Source organism: Pristiophorus japonicus, unplaced genomic scaffold (assembly GCF_044704955.1).
Source record: "Pristiophorus japonicus isolate sPriJap1 unplaced genomic scaffold, sPriJap1.hap1 HAP1_SCAFFOLD_1720, whole genome shotgun sequence".
Taxonomy (NCBI): Eukaryota; Metazoa; Chordata; class Chondrichthyes; family Pristiophoridae; genus Pristiophorus; species Pristiophorus japonicus.
This window is the reverse complement of record NW_027251404.1, coordinates 18,018-43,214: the sequence shown is the minus strand read 5'-3', so window position 1 is coordinate 43,214 and position 25,197 is coordinate 18,018. Positions and strand designations below refer to the sequence as shown.

The 25,197-nt window shown below is 41.9% G+C and overlaps 1 protein-coding gene across 1 annotated transcript; it reads left to right on the top strand.

The window, feature by feature from the left end:
• The first annotated feature begins 1,901 nt into the window (after positions 1-1,901).
• On the top strand, positions 1,902-22,847 carry LOC139243540 (zinc finger protein 639-like). The gene is made up of 3 exons (XM_070870783.1): positions 1,902-2,237; positions 18,021-18,092; positions 19,167-22,847. Exons 1-3 carry the CDS (start codon positions 2,180-2,182, stop codon positions 20,321-20,323), a joined length of 1,287 nt encoding a protein of 428 aa, XP_070726884.1. The 5' UTR covers positions 1,902-2,179; the 3' UTR covers positions 20,324-22,847.
• The last annotated feature ends 2,350 nt before the right edge of the window (positions 22,848-25,197 follow it).

The window sequence follows — 25,197 nt, the reverse complement described above, 5'->3', positions numbered from 1 at the left end:
AGTGTGATCGCCCCTTTTTTGTTCTTTAGTTCAACCCATATTGTTATATCTTTAGATGCTCTGATAATGACTCCACGAGGCAAGGTATTGTCCTTGAACTGTAGTGACCTTAGTCCATTTAATGTAACTCCAGAGTGAGGATCACACATGGTGGCCTGCCTTTTATACTGGGCCTGGCACACCTGTACAGGTAACCTACAAGTCTCCCACTGCAGTGTCCTCTGGTGGCACACCTTAGTGACCATACAGCTGGTGTACAAGTTTCCCATAGTAGTGCCCTTTGGTGGCCCATCATATGTAATAGTACAAGCAGTAAACATGTTTGGATACATGACACATATGGCCTCGTTTGATGACCCCCTCTAACATATCATCCCTTCTCACAGCTGTAACTGTTTCTTTAATGAATACTGCGAACCCTCCCCTCCTCCTTTTTTACCCTCTCTCTATCCCATCTGAAAACCCTGTAACCAGAAATGTTGAGCTGCCATACCTGTCCTTCTTTCAGCCATGTCTCAGTAATAGTTATAATATCGTAATCCCAAGTGTCAACCTATGCTCTCAGCTCATCTGCCTTATTTCCTATACTCCTTGCATTGAAGTGTCCTCTGGCACTATCGAAGGAGGATAGGAAGATTGTGATCAAAGCCTCTGCAATTTCCATCCTTACATCCCTCAGTAAGCTAGGATGCATCCCATCTGGATCGGGTGACTTTTCTACTTTGAGCACTGCCAAACTTTTAAGTATCTCCTCTTTATCTATGTTTATAGTATCCAATATCGCTACTACCTCCTCCTTTATTGCTAAATTGTCAACATCCTCCTCTCTAGTGAAGACAGATGCAAAGTACTCACTTAGTACCTCAGCCATGCATTCTGCCTCCATAAGAATAACTCCTTCTCTCCCATGGCTCAGTGGTAGGACCCTCATCACTGAGTCAGAAGGTTGTGGGTTCAAGTCTCACTCCAGAGACTTGAGCACAAAAATCTAGGCTGACAATCCAGTGCAGTACTGAGGGAGTGCTGCACTTTCGGATGAGACATTAAACCGAGGCCCTCTCAGATGGACGTGTAGGATTCCATGGCATTATTTTGAAAACGAGCGGGGAGGTTATCCTATGTCCTAGCCAATATTTATCCCTTAATCAGCAGCACTAAAACTGGTTATTAACACAATGCTGTTTGTGGGAGCTTGCTGCGTGCAAATTTGCTGCTGCGTTTCCTACACATACAAAATGATTACACTTCAAAATGTCATTGGCTGTAAAGCACTTTGGGAGGTCTGGTGGTTGTGAGAGGCACTATATAAGACTTTCTTTTACTTTCCGTTCCCTAATTCCCGCCCTTTTACTATACTATACTTATAAAGACTTTTGGGTTCCCTTTTATTTTAGCCGCTGATCTATTCTCATTCTTTATCTCTCTCTCTCGCCCTCATATTTGTTTTTTTTTTAGATCTCCTATATACTTTCTATATTCAACTTGGTTCTCTATTGTATTATGAACCTGAAAGGCAATGTCATATGCAGATGTCACATGATCGTGTGCCACCTGATCACCTCCAACCGGAGTTGGCTGCTCCAATAATTAAATGATGCCTTTACAGCAAGCCCAGAATTTATGAATAATTTGTTTGAAGTCAGTGCTGACGTGTAATAGTGTAATAAGGCTGCAATGGAAAAGTGGCATAAAAATTGTAATAACTTAGATATATGTAGAAGGATATAATTCAGTGATCATGCAGATGGGATGGGTTTTGAGAACATTGTACATAAAGTGACCATGGCACGCAAGGTCTCGGACGTTTTGTCTCTGATTTGGAAAATGCAGACGCTCCCTCTGCGCGCGCAGTCGAAGTCGGGCACGGAAGTGGCGCTGACGTCATGCTGTTAGGGAGCGTCTCCATTTGTGAGCGAGGCCGAGCGAGGAGTGACCCGCAGGAACAGGCGGAGAGAGCGACAGAGACCGAGGCTCGGGGCCTTGCCGAGCGCGGGGCTGGGGGAAAAGGGAAAGAAAGAGTGGCCGCCAACTGTAGTCCAGGCAAAGGGACCGGGCTCTGCCTCGACACCCGAGGCAGCAGGGCAGGCCAGGCCAGGCCGCCGCCGTCCACCCCCAGCCGTCCAGGCCGCAAGGCCCGTGTGAGGGCCGGAAACAAGCGCCGCCTTCCAGTGGGGGCACCATGAGTGAAAATGGCAAACGGAAGAGGAGGAAGAGCTTAAATCCCTCGCGTTACTCAGGTATTAGAGGCCGAGTGTTTTGGTGGGGCTTTGGGGGGGGCTCAAACAACTGTGTAAAATACCACACTGCTCAAACAACTGTGCAAAATACCACACTGCTCAAACAACTGTGCAAAATACCACACTGCTCAAACAACTGCAAAATACCACACTGCTCAAACAACTGTGCAAAATACCACACTGCTCAAACAACTGTGTAAAATAACACACTGCTCAAACAACTGTGTAAAATAACACACTGCTCAAACAACTGTGCAAAATACCACACTGCTCAAACAACTGTGCAAAATACCACACTGCTCAAACAACTGCAAAATACCACACTGCTCAAACAACTGTGTAAAATAACACACTGCTCAAACAACTGTGTAAAATAACACACTGCTCAAACAACTGTGTAAAATAACACACTGCTCAAACAACTGTGTAAAATAACACACTGCTCAAACAACTGCAAAATACCACACTGCTCAAACAACTGCAAAATACCACACTGCTCAAACAGCAAAATAACACACTGCTCAAACAACTGTGCAAAATAACACACTGCTCAAACAACTGTGCAAAATAACACACTGCTCAAACAACTGTGCAAAATAACACACTGCTCAAACAACTGTGCAAAATAACACACTGCTCAAACAACTGTGTAAAATAACACACTGCTCAAACTGTGCAAATTAACACACTGCTCAAACAACTGCAAAATAACACACTGCTCAAACAACTGTGCAAAATAACACACTGCTCAAACAACTGTGCAAAATAACACACTGCTCAAACAACTGCAAAATAACACACTGCTCAAACAACTGTGCAAAATAACACACTGCTCAAACAACTGTGCAAAATAACACACTGCTCAAACAACTGTGCAAAATAACACACTGCTCAAACAACTGTGTAAAATACCACACTGCTCAAACAACTGTGCAAAATAACATACTGCTCAAACAACTGTGTAAAATACCACACTGCTCAAACAACTGTGCAAAATAACATACTGCTCAAACAACTGTGCAAAATAACACACTGCTCAAACAACTGTGCAAAATAACACACTGCTCAAACAACTGTGCAAAATAACACACTGCTCAAACAACTGTGCAAAATAACACACTGCTCAAACAACTGTGCAAAATAACACACTGCTCAAACAACTGTGCAAAATAACACACTGCTCAAACAACTGTGCAAAATAACACACTGCTCAAACAACTGTGCAAAATAACACACTGCTCAAACAACTGTGCAAAATAACACACTGCTCAAACAACTGTGCAAAATAACACACTGCTCAAACAACTGTGCAAAATAACACACTGCTCAAACAACTGTGCAAAATAACACACTGCTCAAACAACTGTGCAAAATAACACACTGCTCAAACAACTGTGCAAAATAACACACTGCTCAAACAACTGTGCAAAATAACACACTGCTCAAACAACTGTGCAAAATAACTTCCGGTGTCCCTGGGCGCTACGTGCGTGGGAAGTGTATCCGCCTCGAGCTCTTGACGGGCGCGTTGCGGCCCTGGAGCTGAGGGTGGATTCACTCTGGAGCATCCACGATGCTGAGAATGACGTGAGTATCACGTGTCGTGAGTTGGTCTTACCGCAGGAGAAGGGTCCACAGCCAGATAGGGAATGGAAGACCAGCAGGAAGAGCAGTGCAAGAAAGATAGTGCAGGGGTCCCCTGTGGTCATCCCCCTGCAAAACAGATACACTGCTTTGAGTACTGTTGGGGAGGATGACTCATCAGGGGAGGGCAGCAGCAGCCAAGTTCATGGCACCGTAGATGGCTCTGCTGCAAAGGAGGGCAGGAAAAAGAGTGGGAGCGCGATAGTGATAGGGGATTCGATGGTGAGGGGAATAGATAGGCGTTTCTGCGGACGCAACCGAGACTCCAGGATGGTATGTTGCCTCCCTGGTGCAAGGGTCAAGGATGTCTCGGAGCGGGTGCAGGACATTCTGAAATGGGAGGGAGAACAGCCAGTTGTCGTGGTGCACATTGGTACCAACGACATAGGTTAAAAAAAGGGATGAGGTCCTACGAAAAGAATTTAAGGAACTAGGAGCTAAATTAAAAAGTAGGACCTCAAAAGTAGTAATCTCGGGATTGCTACCAGTGCCACGTGCTAGTCAGAGTAGGAATCGCAGGATAGCGCAGATGAATACATGGCTTGAGCAGTGGTGCAGCAGGGAGGGATTCAAATTCTTGGGGCATTGGAACCGGTTCTGGGGGAGGTGGGACCAGTACAAACCGGACGGTCTGCACCTGGGCAGATCCGGAACCAATGTCCTAGGGGGAGTGTTTGCTAGTGCTGTTGGGGAGGAGTTAAACTAATATTGCAGGGGGATGGGAACCTATGCAGGGAGACAAAAATGAGGCAAAAGCAAAAGACAGAAAGGAGATGAGGAAAAGTGGAGGGCAGAGAAACCCAAGGCAAAGAACAAAAAGGGCCACTGTACAGCAAAATTCTAGAAGGACAAAGGGTGTTAAAAAAGCAAGCCTGAAGGCTTTGTGTCTTAATGCAAGGAGTATCCGCAATAAGGTGGATGCATTAACTGTGCAAATAGATGTTAACAAATATGATGTGATTGGGATTACGGAGACGTGGCTCCAGGATGATCAGGGCTGGGAACTCAACATCCAGGGGTATTCAACATTCAGGAAGGATAGAATAAAAGGAAAAGGAGGTGGGGTAGCATTGCTGGTTAAAGAGGAGATTAATGCAATAGTTAGGAAAGACATTAGCTTGGATGATGTGGAATCTATATGGGTAGAGCTGCAGAACACTAAAGGGCAAAAATCGTTAGTGGGAGTTGTGTACAGACCTCCAAACAGTAGTAGTGATGTTGGGGAGGGCATCAAACAGGAAATTAGGAGTGCATGCAATAAAGGTGCAGCAGTTATAATGGGTGACTTTAATATGCACATAGATTGGGCTAGCCAAACTGGAAGCAATACGGTGGAGGAGGATTTCCTGGAATGCATAAGGGATGGTTTTCTAGACCAATATGTCGAGGAACCAACTAGGGGGGAGGCCATCTTAGACTGGGTGTTGTGTAATGAGAGAGGATTAATTAGCAATCTCATTGTGCGAGGCCCCTTGGGGAAGAGTGACCATAATATGGTGGAATTCTGCATTAGGATGGAGAATGAAACAGTTAATTCAGAGACCATGGTCCAGAACTTAAAGAAGGGTAACTTTGAAGGTATGAGGCATGAATTGGCTAAGATAAATTGGCTAATGATACTTAAGGGGTTGACTGTGGATGGGCAATGGCAGACATTTAGAGACCGCATGGATGAATTACAACAATTGTACATTCCTGTCTGGCGTAAAAATAAAAAAGGGAAGGTGGCTCAACCGTGGCTATCTAGGGAAATCAGGGATAGTATTAAAGCCAAGGAAATGGCATACAAATTGGCCAGAAATAGCAGCGAACCTGGGGACTGGGAGAAATTTAGAACTCAGCAGAGGAGGACAAAGGGTTTGATTAGGGCAGGGAAAATGGAGTACGAGAAGAAGCTTGCAGGGTACATTAAGGCGGATTGCAAAAGTTTCTATAGGTATGTAAAGAGAAAAAGGTTAGTAAAGACAAACGTAGGTCCCCTGCAGTCAGAATCAGGGGAAGTCATAACGGGGAACAAAGAAATGGCAGACCAATTGAACAAGTACTTTGGTTCAGTATTCACTAAGGAGGACACAAACAACCTTCCGGATATAAAAGTAGTCAGAGGGTCTAGTAAGGAGGAGGAACTGAGGGAAATCTTTATTAGTCGGGAAATTGTGTTGGGGAAATTGATGGGATTGAAGGCCGATAAATCCCCAGGGCCTGATGGACTGCATCCCAGAGTACTTAAGGAGGTGGCCTTGGAAATAGCGGATGCATTGACAGTCATTTTCCAACATTCTATTGACTCTGGATCAGTTCCTATCGAGTGGAGGGGAGCCAATGTAACCCCACTTTTTAAAAAAGGAGGGAGAGAGAAAGCAGGGAATTATAGACCGGTCAGCCTGACCTCAGTAGTGGGTAAAATGATGGAATCAATTATTAAGGATGTCATAGCAGCGCATTTGGAAAATGGTGACATGATAGGTCCAAGTCAGCATGGATTTGTGAAAGGGAAATCATGCTTGACAAATCTTCTGGAATTTTTTGAGGATGTTTCCAATAAAGTGGACAAAGGAGTACTAGTTGATGTGGTATATTTGGACTTTCAGAAGGCTTTCGACAAGGTCCCACACAGGAGATTAATGTGCAAAGTTAAAGCACATGGGATTGGGGGTAGTGTGCTGACGTGGATTGAGAACTGGTTGTCAGACAGGAAACAAAGAGTAGGAGTAAATGGGTACTTTTCGGAATGGCAGGCAGTGACTAGTGGGGTACCGCAGGGTTCTGTGCTGGGGCCCCAGCTGTTTACATTGTACATTAATGATTTAGACGAGGGGATTAAATGTAGTATCTCCAAATTTGCGGATGACACTAAGTTGGGTGGCAGTGTGAGCTGCCAGGAGGATGCTATGAGGCTACAGAGTGACTTGGATAGGTTAGGTGAGTGGGCAAATGCGTGGCAGATGAAGTATAATGTGGATAAATGTGAGGTTATCCACTTTGGTGGTAAAAACAGAGAGACAGACTATTATCTGAATGGTGACAGATTAGGAAAAGGGAAGGTGCAACGAGACCTGGGTGTCATGGTACATCAGTCATTGAAGGTTGGCATGCAGGTACAGCAGGCGGTTAAGAAAGCAAATGGCATGTTGGCCTTCATAGCGAGGGGATTTGAGTACAGGGGCAGGGAGGTGTTGCTACAGTTGTACAGGGCCTTGGTGAGGCCACACCTGGAGTATTGTGTGCAGTTTTGGTCTCCTAACTTGAGGAAGGACATTCTTGCTATTGAGGGAGTGCAGCGAAGATTCACCAGACTGATTCCCGGGATGGTGGGACTGACCTATCAAGAAAGACTGGATCAACTGGGCTTGTATTCACTGGAGTTCAGAAGAGTGAGAGGGGACCTCATAGAAACGTTTAAAATTCTGACGGGTTTGGACAGGTTGGATGCAGGAAGAATGTTCCCAATGTTGGGGAAGTCCAGAACCAGGAGTCACAGTCTAAGGATAAGGGGTAAGCCATTTAGGACCGAGATAAGGAGAAACTTCTTCACCCAGAGAGTGGTGAACCTGTGGAATTCTCTACCACAGGAAGTAGTTGAGGCCAATTCACTAAATATATTCAAAAGGGAATTAGATGAAGTCCTTACTACTCGGGGGATCAAGGGGTATGGCGTGAAAGCAGGAAGTGGGTACTGAAGTTTCATGTTCAGCCATGAACTCATTGAATGGCGGTGCAGGCTAGAAGGGCAGAATGGCCTGCTCCTACACCTATTTTCTATGTTTCTATGTTTATAACACACTGCTCAAACAACTGCAAAAAATACCACACTGCTCAAACAACTGCAAAATAACACACTGCTCAAACAACTGCAAAATACCACACTACTCAAACAACTGCAAAATAACACACTGCTCAAACAACTGCAAAATACCACACTGCTCAAACAACTGTGTAAAATACCACACTGCTCAAACAACTGTGTAAAATACCACACTGCTCAAACAACTGTGTAAAATACCACACTGCTCAAACAACTGTGTAAAATACCACACTGCTCAAACAACTGCAAAATACCACACTGCTCAAACAACTGTGCAAAATACCACACTACTCAAACAACTGCAAAATACCACACTGCTCAAACAACTGCAAAATAACACACTGCTCAAACAACTGTGTAAAATACCCACTGCTCAAACAACTGTAAAATACCACACTGCTCAAACAACTGCAAAATACCACACTGCTCAAACAACTGCAAAATACCACACTGCTCAAACAACTGTGCAAAATAACACTGCTCAAACAACTGTGCAAAATAACACTGCTCAAACAACTGTGCAAAATAACACACTGCTCAAACAACTGTGTAAAATACCCACTGCTCAAACAACTGCAAAATACCACACTGCTCAAACAACTGTGCAATATAACACACTGCTCAAACAACTGTGTAAAATAACACACTGCTCAAACAACTGCAAAATACCCACTGCTCAAACAACTGTGCAAAATAACACACTGCTCAAACAACTGTGTAAAATAACACACTGCTCAAACAACTGCAAAATACCCACTGCTCAAACAACTGTGCAAATTAACACACTGCTCAAACAACTGCAAAATACCACACTGCTCAAACAACTGTGCAAAATAACACACTGCTCAAACAACTGTGCAAATTAAAACACTGCTCAAACAACTGTGCAAATTAACACACTGCTCAAACAACTGTGCAAAATAACACACTGCTCAAACAACTGTGCAAATTAACACACTGCTCAAACTGTGCAAAATACCACACTGCTCAAACAACTGCAAAATAACACACTGCTCAAACAACTGCAAAATAACACACTGCTCAAACAACTGCAAAATAACACACTGCTCAAACAACTGCAAAATAACACACTGCTCAAACAACTGCAAAATACCACACTGCTCAAACAACTGCAAAATACCACACTGCTCCAACAACTGCAAAATACCACACTGCTCCAACAACTGCAAAATACCACACTGCTCAAACAACTGCAAAATACCACACTGCTCAAACAACTGTGCAAAATACCACACTGCTCAAACAACTGCAAAATAACACACTGCTCAAACAACTGTGCAAAATACCACACTGCTCAAACAGCTGCAAAATACCACCCTGCTCAAACACCTGCAAAATACCACACTGCTCAAACAACTGCACAATACCACACTGCTCAAACAACTGTGTAAAATACCACACTACTCAAACAACTGCAAAATAACACACTGCTCAAACAACTGTGTAAAATACCCACTGCTCAAACAACTGCAAAATACCACACTGCTCAAACAACTGTGCAAAATAACACTGCTCAAACAACTGTGCAAAATAACACTGCTCAAACAACTGTGCATAATAACACACTGCTCAAACAACTGTGCATAATAACACACTGCTCAAACAACTGCAAAATACCACACTGCTCAAACAACTGCAAAAAATACCCACTGCTCAAACAATTGCAAAATACCACACTGCTCAAACAACTGTGCAATATAACGCACTGCTCAAACAACTGTGTAAAATAACACACTGCTCAAACAACTGCAAAATACCCACTGCTCAAACAACTGTACAAAATAACACACTGCTCAAACAGCAGTGTAAAATAACACACTGCTCAAACAACTGCAAAATACCACACTGCTCAAACAACTGTGCAAAATAACACACTGCTCAAACAACTGTGTAAAATACCACACTGCTCAAACAACTGTGTAAAATACCACACTGCTCAAACAACTGCAAAATACCACACTGCTCAAACAACTGTGCAAAATAACACACTGCTCAAACAACTGTGTAAAATACCACACTGCTCAAACAACTGTGTAAAATACCACACTGCTCAAACAACTGCAAAATACCACACTGCTCAAACAACTGCAAAATAACACACTGCTCAAACAACTGTGCAAAATAACACACTGCTCAAACAACTGTGCAAATTAACACACTGCTCAAACAACTGTGCAAATTAACACACTGCTCAAACAACTGTGCAAAATAACACACTGCTCAAACAACTGTGCAAAATAACACACTGTTCAAACAACTGTGCAAAATAACACACTGCTCAAACAACTGTGCAAAATAACACACTGCTCAAACAACTGTGCAAAATAACACACTGCTCAAACAACTGTGCAAAATAACACACTGCTCAAACAACTGTAAAATAACACACTGTTCAAACAACTGTGCAAAATACCACACTGCTCAAACAATTGCAAAATCCCACACTGTTCAAACAACTGCAAAATACCACACTGCTCAAACAACTGCAAAATACCACACTGCTCAAACAACTGTGCAAAATACCACACTGCTCAAACAACTGTGCAAAATACCACACTGCTCAAACAACTGTGCAAAATATCACACTGCTCAAACAACTGCAAAATACCACACTGCTCAAACAATTGTAAAATAACACACTGCTCAAACAACTGTAAAATAACACACTGCTCAAACAACTGTAAAATAACACACTGCTTAAACAACTGCAAAATAACACACTGCTTAAACAACTGCAAAATACCACACTGCTCAAACAACTGTGCAAAATACCACACTGCTCAAACAGCTGCAAAATACCACCCTGCTCAAACAACTAAAATACCACCCTGCTCAAACAACTGTGTAAAATACCACACTGCTCAAACAACTGCAAAATACCACACTGCTCAAACAACTGTGTAAAATAACACACTGCTCAAACAACTGCAAAATAACACACTGCTCAAACAACTGTGCAAAATAACACACTGCTCAAACAACTGTGCAAAATAACTCACTGCTCAAACAACTGCAAAATACCACCCTGCTCAAACAACTAAAATACCACACTGCTCAAACAACTGCAAAAAATACCACACTGCTCAAACAACTGCAAAATAACACACTGCTCAAACAACTGCAAAATAACACACTGCTCAAACAACTGCAAAATACCACACTGCTCAAACAACTGTGTAAAATACCACACTGCTCAAACAACTGTGTAAAATACCACACTGCTCAAACAACTGTGCAAAATACCACACTACTCAAACAACTGCAAAATACCACACTGCTCAAACAACTGCAAAATAACACACTGCTCAAACAACTGTGTAAAATACCCACTGCTCAAACAACTGTAAAATACCACACTGCTCAAACAACTGCAAAATACCACACTGCTCAAACAACTGCAAAATACCACACTGCTCAAACAACTGTGCAAAATAACACTGCTCAAACAACTGTGCAAAATAACACACTGCTCAAACAACTGTGTAAAATACCCACTGCTCAAACAACTGCAAAATACCACACTGCTCAAACAACTGTGCAATATAACACACTGCTCAAACAACTGTGTAAAATAACACACTGCTCAAACAACTGCAAAATACCCACTGCTCAAACAACTGTGCAAATTAACACACTGCTCAAACAACTGCAAAATAACACACTGCTCAAACAACTGTGCAAAATAACACACTGCTCAAACAACTGTGCAAATTAAAACACTGCTCAAACAACTGTGCAAATTAACACACTGCTCAAACAACTGTGCAAAATAACACACTGCTCAAACAACTGTGCAAATTAACACACTGCTCAAACTGTGCAAAATACCACACTGCTCAAACAACTGCAAAATAACACACTGCTCAAACAACTGCAAAATAACACACTGCTCAAACAACTGCAAAATAACACACTGCTCAAACAACTGTGCAAAATAACACACTGCTCAAACAACTGTGTAAAATACCCACTGCTCAAACAACTGCAAAATACCACACTGCTCAAACAACTGTGCAAAATAACACACTGCTCAAACAACTGTGTAAAATAACACACTGCTCAAACAACTGCAAAATACCCACTGCTCAAACAACTGTGCAAATTAACACACTGCTCAAACAACTGCAAAATAACACACTGCTCAAACAACTGTGCAAAATAACACACTGCTCAAACAACTGTGCAAATTAAAACACTGCTCAAACAACTGTGCAAATTAACACACTGCTCAAACAACTGTGCAAAATAACACACTGCTCAAACAACTGTGCAAATTAACACACTGCTCAAACTGTGCAAAATACCACACTGCTCAAACAACTGCAAAATAACACACTGCTCAAACAACTGCAAAATAACACACTGCTCAAACAACTGCAAAATAACACACTGCTCAAACAACTGCAAAATACCACACTGCTCAAACAACTGCAAAATACCACACTGCTCAAACAACTGCAAAATACCACACTGCTCAAACAACTGCAAAATACCACACTGCTCAAACAACTGCAAAATACCACACTGCTCCAACAACTGCAAAATACCACACTGCTCAAACAACTGCAAAATACCACACTGCTCAAACAACTGTGCAAAATACCACACTGCTCAAACAACTGCAAAATAACACACTGCTCAAACAACTGTGCAAAATACCACACTGCTCAAACAGCTGCAAAATACCACCCTGCTCAAACACCTGCAAAATACCACACTGCTCAAACAACTGCAAAATACCACACTGCTCAAACAACTGTGTAAAATACCACACTACTCAAACAACTGCAAAATACCACACTGCTCAAACAACTGTGCAAAATAACACTGCTCAAACAACTGTGCAAAATAACACTGCTCAAACAACTGTGCATAATAACACACTGCTCAAACAACTGTGCATAATAACACACTGCTCAAACAACTGCAAAATACCACACTGCTCAAACAACTGTGTAAAATACCCACTGCTCAAACAACTGCAAAATACCACACTGCTCAAACAACTGTGCAATATAACGCACTGCTCAAACAACTGTGTAAAATAACGCACTGCTCAAACAACTGCAAAATACCCACTGCTCAAACAACTGTACAAAATAACACACTGCTCAAACAGCAGTGTAAAATAACACACTGCTCAAACAACTGCAAAATACCACACTGCTCAAACAACTGTGCAAAATAACACACTGCTCAAACAACTGTGTAAAATACCACACTGCTCAAACAACTGTGTAAAATACCACACTGCTCAAACAACTGCAAAATACCACACTGCTCAAACAACTGTGCAATATAACGCACTGCTCAAACAACTGTGTAACATAACACACTGCTCAAACAACTGCAAAATACCCACTGCTCAAACAACTGCAAATTAACACACTGCTCAAACAACTGCAAAATACCACACTGCTCAAACAACTGTGCAAAATAACACACTGCTCAAACAACTGTGTAAAATACCACACTGCTCAAACAACTGTGTAAAATACCACACTGCTCAAACAACTGCAAAATACCACACTGCTCAAACAACTGCAAAATAACACACTGCTCAAACAACTGTGCAAAATAACACACTGCTCAAACAACTGTGCAAATTAACACACTGCTCAAACAACTGTGCAAATTAACACACTGCTCAAACAACTGTGCAAAATAACACACTGCTCAAACAACTGCAAAATAACACACTGCTCAAACAACTGTGCAAAATAACACACTGCTCAAACAACTGTGCAAATTAACACACTGCTCAAACAACTGTGCAAATTAACACACTGCTCAAACAACTGTGCAAAATAACACACTGCTCAAACAACTGTGCAAAATAACACACTGCTCAAACAACTGTGCAAATTAACACACTGTTCAAACAACTGTGCAAAATACCACACTGCTCAAACAATTGCAAAATCCCACACTGTTCAAACAACTGCAAAATACCACACTGCTCAAACAACTGCAAAATACCACACTGCTCAAACAACTGTGCAAAATACCACACTGCTCAAACAACTGCAAAATACCACACTGCTCAAACAACTGTGCAAAATATCACACTGCTCAAACAACTGCAAAATACCACACTGCTCAAACAATTGTAAAATAACACACTGCTCAAACAACTGTAAAATAACACACTGCTTAAACAACTGCAAAATAACACACTGCTTAAACAACTGCAAAATACCACACTGCTCAAACAACTGTGCAAAATACCACACTGCTCAAACAACTGCAAAATACCACACTGCTCAAACAACTGTGCAAAATACCACACTGCTCAAACAACTGTGCAAAATACCACACTGCTCAAACAGCTGCAAAATACCACCCTGCTCAAACAACTGCAAAATACCACACTGCTCAAACAACTGTGTAAAATACCACACTGCTCAAACAACTGCAAAATAACACACTGCTCAAACAACTGCAAAATAACACACTGCTCAATCAACTGTGCAAAATACCACACTGCTCAAACAGCTGCAAAATACCACCCTGCTCAAACAACTAAAATACCACCCTGCTCAAACAACTGCAAAATACCACACTGCTCAAACAACTGCAAAATACCACACTGCTCAAACAACTGTGTAAAATAACACACTGCTCAAACAACTGCAAAATAACACACTGCTCAAACAACTGTGCAAAATAACACACTGCTCAAACAACTGTGCAAAATACCACCCTGCTCAAACAACTAAAATACCACACTGCTCAAACAACTGCAAAATACCACACTGCTCAAACAACTGTGTAAAATACCACACTGCTCAAACAACTGCAAAATAACACACTGCTCAAACAACTGTGCAAAATACCACACTGCTCAAACAGCTGCAAAATACCACCCTGCTCAAACAACTGCAAAATACCACACTGCTCAAACAACTGCAAAATACCACACTGCTCAAACAACTGTGTAAAATAACACACTGCTCAAACAACTGTGCAAAATACCACACTGCTCAAACAACTGCAAAATACCACACTGCTCAAACAACTGCAAAATACCACACTGCTCAAACAACTGCAAAATACCACACTGCTCAAACAACTGTGTAAAATAACACACTGCTCAAACAACTGTGCAAAATACCACACTGCTCAAACAACTGCAAAATACCACACTGCTCAAACAACTGCAAAATACCACACTGCTCAAACAACTGCAAAATACCACACTGCTCAAACAACTGTGCAAATTAACACACTGCTCAAACAACTGTGCAAATTAACACACTGCTCAAACAACTGTGCAAATTAACACACTGCTCAAACAACTGTGCAAATTAACACACTGCTCAAACAACTGTGCAAAATACCACACTGCTCAAACAACTGCAAAATACCACACTGCTCAAACAACTGTGCAAATTAACACACTGCTCCAACGACTGGGCAAAATACCACACTGCTCAAACGACTGTGCAAATTAACACACTGCTCAAACGACTGTGCAAATTAACACACTGCTCCAACGACTGGGCAAAATACCACACTGCTCCAACGACTGGGCAAAATACCACACTGCACAAACGACTGTGCAAAATACCACACTGCTCCAATGACCGTGCAAAATACCACACTGCTCAAACAACTGGGCAGAGATATAACAAAGTGATGTGTTTGGCCTTACCGATGTTTGGCTCGAGAAAATTGTGGGTCGTCCACGACTGGATGTTGGACAAGTAGTCTGTCAATATAGAGGCAGTGGAGCAATCGAGAGGGAGAGAGCTGGGTGTCATTGGCGTACATGTAGAAGTTGACCCCATGCCTGGGAATGATACCACCAAAGAGCAAACTAGATCAGGATGGAGCCAAAGATAGGTTCTCTCGAGTCCCTCAGGTTATGTTACAGGAGCAGGAATGAGGTGAGCTTGGCGAAGGCATAAAGAAAGAAATAACTTGCATTTATATAGCACCTTTTAGGACCTCAGGATGTCCCAAAGCGCTATACCGCCAATTAAGTACTATTTGAAGTGTAGTCACTTGTAATGAAGGAGCACGCAGCAGCCAATTTGCACACCGCAACAAAAACTTACATTATATAGCGCCTTTGATGTAGTAACACATCCCAAGGCGCTTCACAGGAGTGTTATCAAATAAAATTTAACACCGACCCACATGAGGTATTAGGACAGATGACCAAAAGCTTGGTTAAGAAGGTAAGCTAAATGGCCAGACCCCACCTGTTTTTTTTTGTGGTGTTGTTGAGGGATAAATATTGGCCAGGACACCAGGGAGAATTCCCCTGCTCTACTTTGAAATAGTGCCATGGGATCTTTTACATCCACCTGAGAGGCAAATGGGACAATGGTTTAAAGTCTCATCCAGAAGACAGCACCTCCAACAGTACAGCACTGCCTCAGACAGCCTAGACTTTGTGCTCAGGTCTCTGGAGTAGGACTTAAACCAGCAACCTTCTGACTCCGAGGTGAGAAGACTACCAACTGAGAAGGCATGAAGGAAGATGGGAGAGAAACTATAGAGCGATGTGGGTTCAGAGTTGTGGGCAGAGGGGCGATTTGGTTTGGTGGCAAAGAAGGAGAGGGAGTTGAACGGATGGTTTGAAACTTGGTGACTTTGTGGAGGAGGCAAGGGGGTGGGGTTTAAAGAGAGAGTTGGTAGTAGAGAAAAAAAGCTGAGGGTTATCGCTACACGCTTGCATTCTTGGATGATCCTGGAATAATGGGTGGTACTGGCAGAGGTGCATGACGTCCGATAGCACCTGATGTGGACCTGTCAGATCTGGTGATGGATGGTAAAACGAGTTGTGCCGCAGATTAGCTCAAGTCCACCTTGGGCCATAAGGGAGTGAAGATGGGAGCCATACCAGCAGAACAACAAGGATGGGAGAGAGTTGAGGTTTTGCTGGGACCAAGGGCATCAAAGGAGGAGCTGACAGGAAAGGTTGAGCAAAGCAATAATTGCAGAAATATCGTGGGAATTTGAAAGTGCAGTTATAAATTACTTAGAACAGAGTTTTCTTTGAGTACCAATGCAAAAGGAAGTAGGTTGGAAAGGGGTCATGGGATGTGAGGGATATGAGGAAGTGGTCGGAGATGGTATTGTCTTTAATTGAGACCGTGGGAGTAGAGGGGCCACGGGAAATGGCAAGGTCGAGGAGTTGCCATGCGTATTGAAAGTCTCAACTCTCTGTGGTTAGTGAGAAGATCATAGAATGGTTACAGCACGGAAGAAGGCCATTCGGCCCATCGAGCTCATGCCGAGAATATGAGAAGTGGAATAATCTTAAGCCAATTCCTAGTGGACATGAGTCCACAACAGTTTAGCAGTACAGGAGGAGGTTCCTGGGCCCACCCTGACTGTGCCAACTCTCTGAAAGAGCAATCCACCTTTCCCATACCCTTTCAATTGTTTTCCTTTTGAAGTATCTCTCCATGTTTTTTAAAGCAGTTATGAATTCTGCTTCTACCATTGTTTCCGATAGGGCAGTCTTTTTAAAGAAACATTCTGACCATTACTTTTGTGATGATAAATTCATGCCCTCTGGTTACCGACTTACCAAACAGTGGAAATAGTTTTTTCCAATTGACCGTATCAAAACCCCTCCCTATCGTGAACACCTCGATCAGATCTCCTGTTAACTTTTTGTTCTAATGAAAGGGACCTCACTTTCTTCAATTTCTGTTCATAACAAAAGCTTCTCATCCCTGGTTTCATCTCAGTGAATCACTTCTGCACTCTCTCCATGCCCTTGACATTCAAGTAAGGTGCTCAGAACTGAACAAAACATTCTAACTGTCGCCTAACCAATGATTTGTACAGGTTGAGCATTGCTTCTTGCTTTTGTACTCTTTTTTTATATGCTATCGCTTTGAATTTTGTTGAATGATCATTACCCAAAACCTCCCCTGGCAATGCTAGATACAAACACTGATTGCTAAATGTGTTATATTTAATATTACAGCTGAGTGGAAGACAGACAGTTCCTAGAGATTCAATAATTTCAAGGAAATTCACCCAACTTGATCTTGTATGCTACCTTGCAGCCAATGACAGAGTGGCATTGATAGAACCTTAAGAGCAGATAAGTTTCTCTACTTTGCTGGGGAATGACAAATATCACAAGAAGACTGAAAGAGGAGCAAGTGTTGAGTACCCTGCTGATACTATCCAAGTTCACATGCGGAATGGCTACTTGAGAAAGTTACAGAAGCGTTGACCCTCGCGTATGTCCTTGCCTTCAGGAAAGCAAGGACAAGGGAAGAAATTTGTTAGTCAATGTACCTACAGTGGGATTCATCCTCTAAATGGTTTTCTCTTTTTTGTAGGGTCTGACTCCACGGTTGAAGATGATGAGGAAAGCAGTCCCGAACACTGTAACAGTTCAAGTGATTCACAAGGTGGGTTTAAAATTATTAATGAAGAATGCTTGTATCTTTAAATATTACCTGTGTGTCAGCTGTGGCTCAGTGGGTAGCACACTTGCCTCTGAGTCAGAAGGTTGTGTGTTCAAGTCCCACTCCAGGAACTTGAGCACATAGGCTGACACTCCAATGCAGTATTGAGCAAGTGCTGCACTGTCGGAGTTGCCGTCTTTTGGATGAGACATTAAACCGAGGTCCCGTCTGCCTTCTCGGGTGGACGTAAAAGATCCCACGGCACTACAGGCATTTCGAGAAGAGCAGGGGAATTATCCCCGGTGTCCTGGCCAATATTTATCCCTCAGTCAACATAATAAAAATAGATTATCTGGTCACTATCACATTGCTGTTTGTGGGAGTTTGCTGTGTGCAAATTGGCTGCTGCGTTTCCCACATTACGACAGTGACTACACTCCAAAAATACTTCACTGGCTGTAAAGTGTTTTGAGACATCTGGTGGTCATGAAAGGCGCTATATAAATGCAAGTCTTTCTTGTATTGTCTATCCACTAAGGTAGAAATGATGCACTCACTCACTGAATGGAGGATATTTCTTTTTGTCTGTGATATAAAACCAAATTGGATTGTTTCTTCATTGCAACATTTTTGGGAGGGACTATTAATCCTAATACTGTTAGGCTTGTCCTACAAACTAGAAGAAGCCAGTGACAACTCCTTAGAGATGACTTTTTTTTGTTTATTCCCTCCCTTCCCCACAATTTTCTCTCCTTGTCCTCTCCTTAAAGCAATGAATCATGCCGGAGTACAGGTCCAAGGTTGCCAGCAGCTCTCGGGATCCTTGCCCAAGTGACCATTGAGTGAACCTGGACAGTGGAGGCTAGATTTTCTGTCGTTGCAGATTGACAGCCCATTATAGAAAAAACACAATTTTCATTTTTTTTTAGCTTTAATTTTCGTTTGGCAATGACATTGGCGATGGAGATAGCTTGAAAGCTATGTTTTTAAAAACATGGGGAGGAGAAAATTTGGTAGAGTTTTCAAGAGTGTCTTAAATGCAACAACATGTTTTTTTAATTTACTTCATCTTTTCAGACCTTTGCATGACTGTGAGAACAATAAACTCTGTTTTGAAAGGAACTAACAAGAGGCAGTGCGGAATTGAAAACTGGAGCCCTTTTAACGACCAAGAGAGCAAATATAACCCCTACCATCCGGAACAGGAAGTTTCATCCCCCAGCAAACACCAAGACGATACAACGGAAAGTTCAGTTAGTGATGGTTCCGAGAGACGGGCCAAATCCCCTTGCTCAGCCATTCTTTATCAACATAAGTGGCCTCTGCGAAAACCGTCTTGCGATGGACTCTACAGCTGCGAGCACTGTGACTTCAACAGCAAGTACCCGGTGGAGCTGAAGCAGCATGTTATTCTCAGGCACACAGACACTCTGCCCAACACCTGCCCAGTCTGCAAGCGTGAATTTCTAACGTACAGTCTGCTCCACAAGCACTTGCAGGCACACGAGGCAGAAGATCCAAATGCCTGCCAGTTGTGCAGCCACATTGCTGAAAACCCCAAGGCGCTCGAGTTGCACGTGGCGGATGTCCACATCAGCGAGTATCTGTACTGGTGCGAGCAGTGCAACATTCACTTCTGCAGCACCAGCGAGCTCCATCTTCACTTGCAGCAGCATGATGGCGATGAGCAGTACCTCTGCCAGTTCTGTGAGTACGGCACAGATGATGCTGGCGAGCTGCACAGCCATGTCCTTGCTGAGCATGCGTACAGTCTCATGGAGATGAACGACTCTTCCGAGGATGGACTTCAGGGACCAGCGGGCTTCATGAGTAAAGTGAGCTTTGACCGGGAGAGAAATTTCTTTATATGTCAGTCGTGTGGCTACAGAAGCCGGCTGTATGGCAACGTCAACCGGCATGTGGCAATTGAGCATGCCCGGTTCTTTCCGTTTGTGTGCGACGATTGCGGGAAGGGCTTTTGCAACACGGCCGAATACAACAAACACTTGAACATGCACTCATCTCAGGAGATCTACTTGTGTCAGTACTGTGATTATTCCACTGAGCAGATTGCAAACCTCCGATCCCACATAGACATGAGCCACACGGCAGCGCTGCCCTACAAATGCGAGATGTGCATGTTGAGGTTTGCAAGCGACGGTGAGCTCATGTGGCATCTTGCTAAACACAAACAGAACAACGAGCTGCTGTGGTATCAGGGATATGATAATTAAACATCTTTTTAAACTTCGCAACTGTGGCTGCGTCTGTAGAATTTGAGACGAGAGAGAAACTAAATTAGCTTTTTTTTTATTATTTGGAGGCTGTTTCTGTGGAAGAGTGCCAAGAAAATACTCACGAGCCCTTCTGACTTCAGAGAACGCTGTCCAGTGTTTTTCCCTGTGCACTAAGTAGGCACACGCTCCAGCAGCTAGTTCCATGGTTGACTTATTTTGAAAGTGTGTAGCATTTTGAATTGATTGTAGCACAGTATTTGATGGCTGAGAACCGAGCAGGAGAGCATCCCAAATCCCAACCTGTCACAAACGGGAACTGTGGCTTTAAATGGAGACCTGTAAACGTACAGTCTGTGTCCGGAAAGTAGAAACAACTCTGGGTTGAGTTTCCGCTTTGGGCACAATCGGCAACCCAGGAACAAAATGCACCCAAAATTGAGCTCGTTTTCAGAAGTTTTTTTTCCCGCTCAAGTGTCTGCTCAAACTCATTTGTATATCGCCAAATGCAAAATCTGCCATGAACCAGCGCAATGGGGCAGAGTTTTGGAACATAACTTGCTTTTGTTTTAAAAATTCCGTGATACATTTGAGTGGTAACTTGGTGCAGTTTAAATAATACAGCTGAAAAATGGGTTTATCACAAAAAATAAGCATTTTACCCCGTATCTAGTCCACCACCTGAGTAACCCGATTTTTAATTAGCTGAAATTGACTTGAAACAAAACCATACAGAACCATTTGCTAGTTATATTGGTGTACAGATGTCATTCGTGGAAAAAAAAAGTTTAAATTACTCAAAAGCTTTTCAAACGTGCTTATTAGTGTCATGCATCCAAAAGAAACAGCTTAATTTTAAGAGCCACCTCGAAGGCTGGCAAACGAGTGCAATTAGCGGAAACTCGCAATGGTGATTAATTTGTTCTGGGGGTGTGGCCAGTTTTTTTTTAAACTAGCGCAAAAGATCGCGGAAAGTTGATTTGCACTGAACGTAATTTGTGCTTAAAATTCCGTGATCTTTTGCGCTGCTTTGGCCGATATCAGGCTAATTGCGCAGAAAAAAAAATACCCAGTACAACCGAGCAGAAACACCAGGCCCTGCTTTTTGTAAAATTGTGGTGTCTTTTTCCGATTATTGACACTGAATTCTAACCTTTCTTTGGTCTTGCAAATGGGAAATGGGATGTTCACAGGTTGTAGTTGTTGCATTGGTGAGAGAGGAATGAGAGAATGTAAGTATAAGGGAAAAGGAGAACCTTCTCATCTCTCCAACAGATCAGTGAAGTAATATTGGCTGTGTGTGTTCTCCACAGGCTGGACTTATCCTCCCCTAACCATAGATAGCAAACTGGGTGTTGGGGTGAGGGCAGTTACTAAATTTGGTAGAATTACAGAACAAAATTACATTTTGAATGTGTCTCAGCAAAAGCTAAATATTCCAGAAGGCGGGTAACAAAAAATAACAAGTGAAACCCTCCTCCATAAAGCTAATTATTCAGATCCAACAATGCTGTTCTTTTTAGGGCTTGATCGCATTAAACTTTGTTTGTAATGATGCCTTCCCCTTCTATATTTTTCTTGGTATCTTAGAAATCATTTTCTGCAGATACAGAGACTTGACCCTTTAATACATGTAGCAGCCACCTACGATCTGCCAGAACAGTTACACTATTCCATGTAACGTTGCTTTGCCAAAGATGAACTTTCTAGCTCGTGTGACCTGGGAACTGCCACTTGAGAATGGGAATCGAGTGGCGTCTCGTATGGTGCATGTCCAGGGTATCTCTGACTCTGTTTTAACTCTCCATACCCACTCCATATGTTTAGCATTGGTCCAGGGTCATTGCTGCTGAAAAGCAGTGTGTAGGTTCGCCTCCATTTTATTCTGATGCAGGAAATTAAAACATTTTTTTTTTAAATGATCTGAAATTAGGATAGAATCATTAGAAGACAAAGAAAGTTGCTTTCTAGTGCTCATTTACTAGAGGAAGGGAAAACATTGTATTTGGTCTCAAATCTGTGGAGGGGATCAAAATTAAAAAACAAAACAATTTTGGACCAATGACTTGCATTTTCCCTCCATTGTCTCCCTCAATGTAACTGTACAATGGTGCTTCCTTAAAATAAATCCAGTTTGTCACGAGCACCTCCGAGTTGGGTGGATGTGATGGTAATGTGTATATATTGAAGATGGTTCATGTAGCTGAGTGTCTGCCACTATAGTGACTTCATGGGTATTACCTGAGCACTGAGATCGGATTCACTGACTATTTTCTAGAATTCACTTGTCAGTCATTTAGTATTTATTTTGATGGCATCTAGTCCATGGGATGTTGTGCAGTATGACGGACCTCATACCAGCTTTTTTGAAAGTGGTTTGGGCAAAAATTCACTTTCTTCCTCTCTATAATGTGTATCGTTCTGATTAAGTAGGCTATATAGAGCTGATTTGTGCTAAAGATTGTGTCATGTGATGGAGCAAGTGATCTCAGTTTTGAAACTTACAATAAACTGTTTCATTATATTCAGTGTGATTATGTTCTTACACGCTCATTATGCAAAACTTACCTTTTAGATTTTCTTTTTAGGTTCCTATGAAAAAGTGATTCATTATAATTGCCTTATGCATAAGGACGCTGCTTAACATACACATAATTGTACGCTTGATTGACCTGAATAGAATGATGTATTACAAGTCATACTTAGTGTAAAATTGGGCATGAAAAGTTAATTTTTTGAAAAAAAAGTCTTGCATTTATATAGCACCTTTCACAACCTCAGGACGTCCCAAAGCGCTTTACAGCCAATGAAGTACTTTTGAAGTGTAGTCACTTTTGTAATGTAGGAAACACAGCATCCAATTTGCGCACAGCAAGCTCCTACAAAACAGCAATGCGATAATGACCAGATAATCTATTTTTTGCAGTTTAACTAAGTGTGGGATGGAGCCATAATGTCATATTTTCTCTCTTGGGCTCTGGGATTAGCCCAACTGATGACCACCTGTTTTTTCTACTAGCTGTGTGAGATTTTGAGAGCGTCTTATCCAGCTCCTCGTCTGCATGAGCCCACTGCACAAAACCGATCATAATTTTAACAACCAACTGGCAGTCTGACAGAGGCCAGAAGAATGGCTGGTGTAGACAATGGAAATGTCATACAGGTGCAATTATGATGCCCTTCTGAGATTGAGAACAGGCAAGTTTTTGCTTGATGCTACCACTGGGTACTACCATCAGAAAATACTTGCTCTTAGTACTGACGCCATTTAACTTGAGAAACATAAAGTTCACCAAAGCAAACACAAACATTTAATCCTTGGTGCTTAATTTCTATATCAAGACATTGCAGAACATCAATTGGAGCCACTTTTAGAGAATTCAATCCTGAAAATAGCATCAAAACTAAATTGGTATTTACAGTTTAAGCATAACCTGGTTGGTGAACTATTCATTGTGTTTTGTCTGCATGGGATTGACTACATCTGCGAACATTAAACATTTAGTTACAATATATTTAATGGGGTGGGGGGGGGGGACATTTAAAAGCTGATCAACAGTTAATAAAGACCCACAAGAGCAGAATGTTCTATAATGCCATAATCTCTCATGTTTTGGTTGAGGTAAAAAAAAATCCAGTTGAATTCTATTGTGGCAAGAAATTTGTCTCTATCCCCAGCCCCCCAGAGTTTCAGAAGATTTCAATTTGTGCACATAAGTGTGACTATATGCTGAATCTTGTTGGAATTTTATCTTGTACATAATACATTGTAGCAATAGTCTTGTACTTTGAGAGAAGCTGAAAGTGTGATTTGAACTTGTAAGGAGACTAAATTGCTAGTGCCATTTTTTATTAAGTATAATCTGTGTTAATTTATGTTTGAAAAAAGTGCTCATACATACCATAAAGGAGTTATACAACTTCACAAATGATGCCATGATTTAATGAGTGTACCTTTTACAAAAAAATCCCGTAGAATTCCCATTTATCTTTTTGACGGGAAAATCTAATTTTGTTGCAGCAAAAATGATGTATGTGTAAAGTTATTTAAAAGTATTTGATAAATTAAATGCTTAAGATAACTTGTACATGCAATGTGACTTGTTCTAAATGATACTTTTGCATTTGCTTATTTCTACACACTGGTTTTGATGGAATCCTCATGTTTTAACAGATAGAGAAGACATTTGGATTCTTGTAGCGTTGCACAGCCCTCTATAAAAGTAACTGACAGAAAGTTGTGGACTGTATAACTGGGTATTTTCGGACATTTGAGGTTTGAGCAGAAAGTAGTGCTGTACCTGTTATAGGAAATATAGCTGTATTATAAGATCATGGTATTAAAATGTAATTTTTGCACTTTGACCTGATTCTTTGTTTTCATTAACACAATCAATTTAAAAGTCCTGGTTTGTAAAGGCATCTATTGAGAAAATAGAAAGCAAGTTTTAAAAAGAAATCAATCGGTGGGCTCTTGATCACAAACCAGTGACCCCTGCTGAAAATGCGTGGGTATGTATGTCAAGTGAGGCCAGAATCAAGTTCTGCTGTGATTTTCCCTCTGCTAACATAGAACCCTGATCATTGCTTTCAAGCCTCTGACATGAATAATGGCCACTTGTGACGGATATCACGGTGGCACCTGCAGACTTTTAGCCCAGCAAGGAGTTAACATAAGAATAGTTAGTGACAACACTGGCAAGGGTTGAAAAAAAACCCAGTCTATTAGGATAAGAACATGTGCCATGGAGTAGTCGGGAATTGAGTTTGTGCATCTGATTCCATGAAGTGGAGGTGTTCTCAATCTATTGGTTATTTATCAGCTTCACTGACGTTCAGGGTGGCTTGCTTCTGACTAACATAATGTAACTCTT

Bases quoted from the DNA above. Each gene is read 5' to 3' on its own strand.
- LOC139243540 (XM_070870783.1), top strand. From the start codon at position 2,180: ATGAGTGAAAATGGCAAACGGAAGAGGAGGAAGAGCTTAAATCCCTCG. The intron at 2,238-18,020 runs GTATTAGAGGCC...TCTTTTTTGTAG, and splicing joins AAATCCCTCGCGTTACTCAG to GGTCTGACTCCACGGTTGAA. The intron at 18,093-19,166 runs GTGGGTTTAAAA...TCATCTTTTCAG, and splicing joins CAGTTCAAGTGATTCACAAG to ACCTTTGCATGACTGTGAGA.